Source organism: Juglans regia, chromosome 3 (assembly GCF_001411555.2).
Source record: "Juglans regia cultivar Chandler chromosome 3, Walnut 2.0, whole genome shotgun sequence".
Classification (NCBI taxonomy): Eukaryota; Viridiplantae; Streptophyta; class Magnoliopsida; order Fagales; family Juglandaceae; genus Juglans; species Juglans regia.
In genome coordinates, this window is record NC_049903.1 from 13,696,661 (window position 1) to 13,706,935 (window position 10,275).

Genomic DNA, 10,275 nt, shown 5'->3' on the forward strand with positions numbered 1-10,275 from the left:
TTCAACTCATCACGCGTATGTACATGTATGTATGTATATGATCATGATATATGTATGTATATGATCATGATGAATTTCGTATCCAATTAAGTTCGTTCTATCTATCTTAGAAAAAATGTACGTACGTCCGCAATAACTATCTGATGTATCTGTCAGTGATTGTAAATAAAATTTCAATTGGACTTCTTTAAAACTATCTAATGTACATGTCAGAATTATTTCTTACAAGTTGACAGAATATGCCCTCCCAAACTTAAAATTGTCTGTCAGTGATTGTAATTAAAGCTTTAATTGAACATTTTTAAAGTATCATAGTGTGTAATTATTTATAAATTATATAAATATTATATTATTATTTAATTAACCGAGAATATTACATTTTTATTAATAAGAAATTAATTCTTAACAAAAATTTTTTTAAATATAAACTAAATAAACGTGCATGTGAAAGCAACGAAAGCAATTAAAAATAAATACATATATTCATTTTTCAACAAGAAAAACGCCGCTCTAGGTTCGTCTCCGCACCTCAGGTTTGGGGTCAGGTTCTTGTCCGAAGCCGAACTAAGATTGAGATAAGTCATGTGTTTCCCCGGTGCACGTACGCAATTGAACTCCATCCGTTGGATTAAGATATTTTTACGATGGGGGTGGGAGCCTGGATGGCCCTACAAGGGGCGAGCGGGAGGAAAAGTGGAACGAGATTCTTCGACGATACCACGCGCCTTTTGACAGGCGTGGGCATGGTGAACTTTATTTCTCAAGTCACTTTTGGAGGCTGGAGCTCTTTTTCTTTTTTTATATAAAACTAAAAATTGTAAATATTGCTTGGTATTTTTACAATTATTTGGGCTTTTATTTATTTTCCCGCCGCCATGTTAAGCAAATCAAATTGAAATCAAGGGTGGCCATTAACATGTTTTAAATTTGCTTCCTACTTCAATAAAATATATGTATTTCGTTGTGAACGTTGGGTGTTATTGCTTTTGGTGGTTTTTCTTGAAATTAATTTATTATAAAAAAATATAAATATTTATGACGAATTATTTATAACGATAATGACAATTTGAAATAAAAACAAATTCATTTTAACAGAAAATAATTTAAGATATAATGACAATTTTATGCCTATTTTCCAATATATTTTGCAGAAACCTAAATTTAAGATGAAGAATAAAATCTTCTAATAGAATGACGCGGTTTGCCAAACAATAGATCAACTGGAAGTTTGGACTTGTGATCATGCCGTGGAAGACCCGCGGCCAAGACCATTAATGTTCATCAATTGTCCAAGTCAACTGTTCATGAAGTTTGCCGAGCATCACTGTTCATTACATATAGCTGGCATATTCTAACGCTATTGTTCCTATCACTGGCCAAGACCATTAATGTGCATCAATTGTGATCATGCCGTGGAAGACGTGCTTTGCAAGTTGCTTCCGAGCCAGTAAATATATATATATATATATATATATTTACCTATTACTTAAAAGAGACTATATTTACTGTTTATTATTGTTGATAAAAACGTTTTTTTTAATGGTTTTTTTCGCATATCTTATTTGTTACTGTTCATAAACAGTAATTATGAAAAATAAAGTTTTTTTTTTTTTCCACATATTTGTTTGGTTTTTGTATTTCTTTTTGAGTTTGTCCGTGTGAATGTCAATGTGCGATGTAATACTACAATCGTGCATGAGGAATGGAGAGGGAGAAAGGAAAAATAAGAAAAAATACTGATTTTTAAGTTTTAAATTATAACTCTTCATCTTTAATCTTCAGATTTAATCTAACGGTAGAAGTTTAAATATTGATTTAAACTAACATAAAATAGATAATTAAAATTTAAATATTATATCATACACTTAAAATTAACTTCAATTTATAAAATACTAATTTTTCATCATTAAATAAAAGATAAAGTTTTACTGAATATTTTTAAGAGAATAATATTATATCATATACTAAAAATCAACTTTAATTTATAAAATACTAATTTTTCATCATTAAATAAATGATAAAATTTTACTATACATTTTTAAGAGAAAAAAACTATCTAATTAATTTGAATTTTTAATATAATTTAAATTTCATAATAAATGATGAACATAAATAAATAATAATTTTATTCTTATACATTAGACTATTTTAATATTCGAAATTACACTTTATTTTTTTCCTCAATTTGACAGATGTGACAAACGTGCTTTTTTTTATCAATTAGAAAATCTTACGCCATATATGATTTTATACAAGTATCACTAATTTCAAAGTAATCAAGCACATTCTAGGATTTAAATCTAACCCTTCATCATAACTCTCCAAATTTGATCAAACGGTAAAAATTTAAAGACTGATTTAAATTAATTTAAAATAGATAATTAACATATAAATATCATATCATAAATAAATTATCAAATTTAATTTATAAAATACTAATATTTCATTATTAAAAAAATGGTGAAATTTTGTTAAATATTTTTAAAAAAGTATAACTATATAAATAATTAGAATTTTAACATAATTTAAATATGATAATATTCTTAATTAACTAAAAAGAACTGCTATAACTAACGAAGAAGTAGTCTGAAAATATGTCCTGAATGTGTATTTCACTTTTTTTATTTTTCTTTTCTTTTTTTTTTTCATGTATTTTTTTAATCATCATAAACATTTTTTAAAAAAATAAAAAATTCACAAAATTATTAAAAAAACACTTCTTCAATCACTAAATAAAAAAAAATTAAAAAAAAATTAAGCAAACGTCCATTGGACGTTAACTACTGCTAGTATATATATATGCATGCATGTGTCCAACACAAAAGGTTGGTTTGGATGTTAAGATGAGATTTTCTTTTTTTACTTTTTTAATTTTAATCTCAAAATTTAAACATCACTCAAATACAAATACTTTTTAATTTTAAAATTTTCATTTAATCATTAAACCATCTATAACGCGAGTAACGACCCAACGTTCGTAGCTTGGTGGATGTTGGAATATCCTCTTGGGCATAGTCCATGCATACATATTGATTTCCAGAAAGAGTAGAAATTAGAATTTCAATTAATTACAAAGCTTTGGTCTTTTTTTTTTTTTTTTAGGGATCGGAGTAGATACAATTAATTACATCATGAGGCATATATATAAACATATTAAAAAATAAAAAACTTCAGGAGCTTTCGACCAGTACTACTGTGACTTTGAACAAAAACATACAAACCTTGCAAAATACTTAATTTTGAAAGAGTAAACCAATTCATCAAACTGCTACCTTTTTGTATGGTGGATAACAGATTGTGTCAAGGCCCAAGCGTGAACCTTCACATACGCATCTAGACAGCAAAGGAAATGAACGTCAGGCTGCGCGCATGAATGTATGACTCGAGGTTGGACGAAGACCTCAGAGTCTATAGACCATATACATGATTAATTCTTGTATATTAGGTAGCATGCATGCATGCATGAAGTCTATTGACCTGGCGTTTGCGTATGAATTAATGCATAGACAAACTATCTAATTTCGCAAATTTTTAACCACTGAGCATCTCGATCCCGTACTATTTCTCGGATGCCGTACTGATCTCCTTGTATATAAAGCCTCACTTTTCCAACCTCGAGTTCTACGCTGATCCTTGTAACTCACCAACATATACTACTACTCTCATGGACACAGCTTATTATTTTTCTGTCCTCCATTTTGTTACGCTGTTTGTGGCACAATCTTACCTGCCCAGCTTAGTTGATGCAGCAACTCTCAGAAACATTACCTCTGATCAACATGCTCTGCTTGCCTTAAAAGCTCGTGTTTCTCAATATGATCCTCATAATGTCTTGACAAACAATTGGTCAACCAGTAGTACCTCTGTATGCAACTGGGTAGGTGTGAGGTGTGGTTCCAGACACCATCGAATCACAGCCTTAAACCTTTCCTATATGGCCCTTGAAGGTACAATTCCTCCACAAATGGGGAACCTTTCGTTTCTTGTTAGACTAAACATCAGAAACAACAGCTTTCATAGCTCAATACCCAAAGAATTGGCTCATCTTCGCCGATTGAAAAGCTTAGATTTTGGATTCAATGACTTCAGCGGAGAATTCCCATCATGGATCGGATTGTTGTCAAAACTTAAATATTTGGCTCTACATGGTAATAGTTTTACAGGTACTATCCCACCATCCCTATCTAACATATCTTCATTGCAGCGTCTTAGTTGTAGTATTAACCAGCTTTCTGGCTCCATACCTTCCTCCATCTTCAACATGTCTACCTTGCAAGAAATTTATCTCGGAGGGAACAAGCTTTCGGGCCCGATGCCCTCCATTTTCTTCGACCTCCCCTCACTGCAAATCATTGATCTTGCTGCTAATGATCAGCTGTCTGGTACACTACCAATGGATATGTTTGATCATCTTCCCAACTTAAACAGTTTTTCGATCATTGGAAATCAGTTTTCTGGAGAACTCCCATCCACTTTGTTCAGGTGCACACAGCTACAAGTTTTGTCGTTGTCGTTTAATAATTTCAGCGGAAGAGTACCCCCAGAGATATGGAATTTAACCATGCTTGTATTTCTAGACCTTAACAACAACAACTTTGAAGGTATATATAGTCTTGGTTGGTCGATTATATTTTCCATTACTGGGTTATAAAAAAAAACTCGATCTCTTATTTTAGAACGGTAAACGGTTTCCCATGCCAGGTGCTATCCCATCTGCTTTGTTCAACTGCAAACAGCTGCAATCTTTGTCATTATCCCACAACAATTTCACAGGAAGAGTACCCCAAGAAATTGGAAACTTAACCATGCTTGCTGAATTATATCTTGGCTTCAACAACTTTAAAGGTATGATGAGTACTTTAAAGGTATGGATGTCAACATTGATTCAGCTTTAATAAAGCCAAAGTAATGCTAAAGAGTTTGACCTTAAAAACTTACAAAATATCATGTTAAGTCAAAACCCAAATAATCCTAGAGTTTGATTAAAATAAGTTGTAGACATATTTGAAGTCCCTCATTCAAAATTGTTGGTTTAGTGGGAGTGAGTGGCAAAGTGAAGTTGCATGATTGAGGTCCTAAACAACCAACTGGCCACGTGATTCTTGGTCATAATTGTTTATTGTCAACTGTGTTTGTTAGCTCTATGAAGTCTTGGTTGTTTCTTTAGGAATGTGCAGAGTTTTACGATTTATATAAGCACAATTTTTTGAATAAGATTATATATGATTTTTTATTTTGTGACAGGTGCATTACCAAGAGAAATTGGCAATCTACAAAATCTAGAAGTTTTCTATATCACAAACAGTAGTATTGCCGGCTCAATTCCATATGGGATCTTCAATATCTCAACAATACAATATATTGCAATGGAATTCAATAACCTTTCAGGCCATCTTCCACCCAATTTTGGCCTCTTTCTTCCAAATCTTCAGGAGATTTCTTTGGGAAACAATGAATTAACTGGAACAATTCCAAGTTCTATCTCTAATGCTTCACAGCTCACTCATCTAGACTTGTCTTCGAACTCATTTTCTGGTTTGATTCCTAAAACATTAGGGAATTTAAGGTTCCTTCAGCTTCTCCACCTAGGAATCAACAATATGACCTTAGAATCTCCGGATTTGTTCTCTTCTTTATCGAATTGCATATATCTCAGAGAGTTAAATTTGTTCAAGAATTCGCTCGATATCATCCTTCCCAATTCTGTTGGAAACCTCTCTCGCTCTTTGCAAAATCTTTATCTATCTAATTGCAGTATTAAAGGTGGAATTCCCATAGAAACTGGTAATTTAAGTAGCTTGTCAGTTTTAAGCCTTGCCTACAATAAACTGGAAGAACCTATTCCGAATACAGTAGGAAGATTACGCATGCTGCAAGGTCTGTACCTTGAAGGTAATAGACTGAAAGGCCCGATCCCATCTGATCTTTGTCACTTAACCAATTTGGCTGATATTGGTTTTGGCGGTAACGAGCTTTCTGGACACATTCCTGCATGCATAAATAATCTAACTTCATTGAGAAATCTCTATCTAGGCGCCAACCAACTAACTTCTACAATTCCTTTGAGCTTGTGGAGCCTTACTTATCTCTTGGAAGTCGACCTGCAATCAAATTCTCTTAGTGGTTCTCTTTCATTAGAGATTGAAAATATGAAGACCCTGAGATTATTGTATCTGTCAAGAAATCAATTATCCGGTTTTATCCCAGAAACCATTGGTGGGCTACAAGATCTTGCTAACCTATCCTTGGCAGCCAATCAACTAGAAGGCTCAATTCCAGAATCTTTTGGTAAAATGGTAAGCTTAGAGTTCTTAGATCTTTCTGGCAACAAGTTATCTGGAGAGATTCCCAAGTCCTTAGAAGCACTTCGTTATCTCAACTATCTAAATCTATCTTTCAATAAACTTCGAGGAGAAATTCCTAAAGGAGGATTGTTTGTAAACTTATCAGCTACGTCATTTATGTCAAATGATGCACTTTGTGGTGATACTCGGCTGCAAGTTCCACCATGCAAAAAAAAGGCCACAGGATCAGCACATATACTTAAATATGTACTACCAACAATTGGGTTAACGGTACTTATAGTGTTTCTTGCATTAATCTCAATGAGACATAGGAAGAGGAATGTCAGATCGTCAGGTGATCTAGAAATATCCCCATTAGCAACATTGAGAAGAATTTCGCATCAAGAAATTCTGCAAGCAACAGAAGGATTTAGTGTAACTAACTTACTTGGAGAAGGGAGCTTTGGATCTGTTTACAAAGGAACACTCTTAGATGGCACAAATGTTGCAATAAAAGTTCTAAAGTTGCAAGTAGAGGGGGCATTCAAAAGTTTTGACATAGAATGTGAGGTATTACGGAATATTCGTCACAGAAATCTCATCAAAATCATTAGTGCTTGTAGTAACATGGACTTCAAAGCCCTTGTAATGGAATACATGCCTAATGCGAACCTCGACGTATGGTTGTACCATGAGAGCCGCCATTTGAATATGTTACAACGGCTAAATATAATGATTGATGTGGCAATGGCACTAGAATACCTCCATTTGGGTTATTCAACACCTATTGTTCATTGTGACTTAAAGCCTAGCAATATCTTATTAGATGAAGATATGGTTGGACATGTTGCTGATTTTGGTATTGCCAAACTCTTAAGTGACGGGGTTTCTCTCACGCAAACCATGACTCTTGCTACTATTGGGTATATGGCACCAGGTGAGATTCACATTCTAGTCTTACATATATAAAAACTTATCATATTCTTTTGATAAAATATTGACCTTTTCCTTTTGTTTCTTTGTATTCATTTTTTTCATTATAATGTATATATGTACAGAGTACGGATCTGAAGGTATTGTTTCTACAAGAGGCGACGTTTATAGCTATGGTATCTTATTGATGGAAACTTTCACGAAAAAGAAGCCTACAGATGATATATTTACGGGTGAAGTGAGCTTGAAGCGTTTGGTAGAAGAATCGTTATTCCTTTCAATAATGGAAGTTGTTGATGTCGGTTTATTGGGAGACAACATTGATTATTCTGTTATGGAGAATTGCTTGTCCTCCATTATGGGATTGGCTTTGAACTGCTGTGCAGATTCACCTGAACAAAGGATCGATGTAAAAAGTGTTTCAGCTAAGCTGCAGAAGATCAAACAAAAGTTTCTACAGGATACTGCAGGAGGCTAACGTTAGAGTGTCTAGTTTGTTTATAACCATTACTTCGCCTTCCAAATAATGATTGCATGTAGTGACGAACGTTTGTAAATCAGTTTCAAAGCTATGATTAGGACTGATAAACCGGGTTTTCCATATATTAGAATATGATTTAGAGTGATAGTGTTCTATTGTTAATTGTTGTTGTTGGTTTTTTTTGGTCTTAGTTTGTTTGTGTATTGTTTAGATTGATTTGAATAATGGTTTTAATACCTGGTTTGGGATTTTATGATTATTGTAACGCTTAGGTGTTTGGTTGTAACCACGGTATTCCTCTACTATAAGTGATGGCTATCAATAAAATTGGGGTACCGTCCTCTTCTGTAATAAAAAAAAAAAAAGAGCTACGAAGCCAAGCAAAATTATTGTGTACGTATACTAGTTTTGGTGTCTATAAAAGCTGTATCATTCTTTGAAGATTTCCTCCCAACATTGCATGATCAGGGAGGAAAGAGGTTCGAAGTCTGAAATCTTGACTTTTTCTCTAAACTCATTCTTGACAATTCCGCCCACCTCATTTGCACTTCATGACTATATAGGGTGCCTTGAGAGTTGAGAGCTGTGAAATTGCCCATTCTAGGACTCTGGTGCCTTGAGAGTTGAGGTTCCATCTGCAAACAAATCTGGTTGCAAAACTGATATGTAGATTAAGACAGACCACTTAAAGCATAATGTTGCTTTTATTTGAGTTCCTTTTGAAGTCCAACCTTCAATTCTACCTTTTCACTGTACTGTCATGCTCAACAAATCCCCTTCATGATATGAAGGGGCATCTTCAATTCCTTTTACTTTTACAAATATGATATGATGTAGAAGTTGGTGTTATGACATTCACGAATGAATTTTACCCTAATTTGCTTCTGCTGCTGCTCTGTTTCTAGTCTTCCCCTTCCTTTCTACTTAAAAATTCATAAGAACGATTTCGACAGTAAGCAGAGCGAAAGGTTGAGTTGTAGTCTGTAGTGACTTCGTATTTTTTATTTTACAGATTTCCAATTATAAGTAATCCATAATCTTCAATGTTGTTTATCCTTCATTTTTGGGACAGACTTCGATGTTAACATGTTGTCAAGGAAAACAAAGAGGATAGAAGACTTCGATGTTAGAGTCCATTTGGATACTTAAAATATCTTAAATTGTTTACGAATAGTAATAAAATAGTTTGAGTTAAGATGTTTTATTAAGTCTTGAGAAATGAATGAGAAAAAACTTAATAAAAGTCTAATAAAGTTAAAAAGTCATTTGAATATAACCTTTTAATGGTACTTTTGTTTTGAAATTTGAAAAGTTGTATTGTTTTTTGTATTTTGTTTAAGAGTTTGAAAAAATTATAATGATTAGATAATGATTAGATGAAAAAGTTGAAGATTTGAAATTGAAAATGTTGTTTTTAAGTGATGGTTAGAAATGAAATATCTAAGAATACTTGAAAATATTTGAGAATACTTGTATATCCAAACGGCCCTAGCTTAGCCTAAAAAAACATTTCTTAAAAAAACAAGGATCTTACATCTTCATCTTAAAAGCAGATTTCCCCACCACTGTTTCGCATACCCAACCAAAATCCTTAAGAAGCATGGACTTAAAGTTACGGTTGTTTCTTAAACTCTAGGAAGTTAGGATTGGTGAAGCAAATATAGTATGATCTTATTATTAGAAGAAATATCTTGCATGGTGGGGAAAAATATTTTGCTAACATTATCGACTAGAGATTGAATGGATAGAGGTCGTGGGCAAAAGTAGAAGAAGTTCCAGACCATGTGGGATCTGATGAATGAATAAGGGTCTCAACTTCACTTGAACTACTCCTTACTTGTTGGATCTGAACAATCTGGTCTCTTAAAGCTCTAAGCCTATATTCATTTCCATATATGCTTGGATCCTTGATATCTTCATTAGCAACAATTTGGCCTTTGAGCATGCTACTACTGCAGACATGGTGAGTCCAAGTACTGCTGGAGATGGATTTGCACAAGGTAGAACTACTTTAATCATTCTTATTGCCTCCTTGATGATCTCGGAGCCCAACTTTGGATCCACATGCTCCATTAGATCACCCTTTTGTTGTAGAACAAGGACCTAGAATAAGCATTACATGAAAGAATGGAAATGAAAAGTAGAGAATCAATAGAAGAGAGCAACATAACCAAACGTGCAAGATAAACAAAATATACATATATTTGAAGTATGTGAACTCAGAACTCAAGTACAAAGAAGCAAAACTATGTGTCCAACGAACTATGTTCATGAAAACAAAGACATGTGAACTCATTCCAATATTGTCCTGGTTCAGTTTATTTTGTTACTTGATTCTAGAGTAACAGATTGGGATGCATGTCTAAGCTTTATTAAATGCATATAATTAAGGATTTAGATCAATCTTACCTAATCTAGAAGGCATACATAATTCTCGTTTGGTCGATATTTCATGTTGCTTTTCCCTGCAACAATTTCTAACATCTACAGAAACATAGTTATAGGGTCATGTTTCTTAAATGATGCCCTATCTACCTACACAATCAAGCATAAATATGACAACCACACAATCAAGCA

General features: G+C 33.3%; 1 protein-coding gene across 1 annotated transcript; it reads left to right on the plus strand.

Annotated features, from left to right (window-relative positions):
* The first annotated feature begins 3,649 nt into the window (after positions 1 to 3,649).
* LOC109013621 (probable LRR receptor-like serine/threonine-protein kinase At3g47570) lies at positions 3,650 to 8,022 on the plus strand. Its single transcript, XM_018995766.2, has 4 exons — positions 3,650 to 4,601; positions 4,702 to 4,845; positions 5,245 to 7,221; positions 7,343 to 8,022. Exons 1-4 carry the CDS (start codon positions 3,665 to 3,667, stop codon positions 7,693 to 7,695), a joined length of 3,411 nt encoding a protein of 1,136 aa, XP_018851311.2. The 5' UTR covers positions 3,650 to 3,664; the 3' UTR covers positions 7,696 to 8,022.
* Positions 8,023 to 10,275: the final 2,253 nt, after the last annotated feature.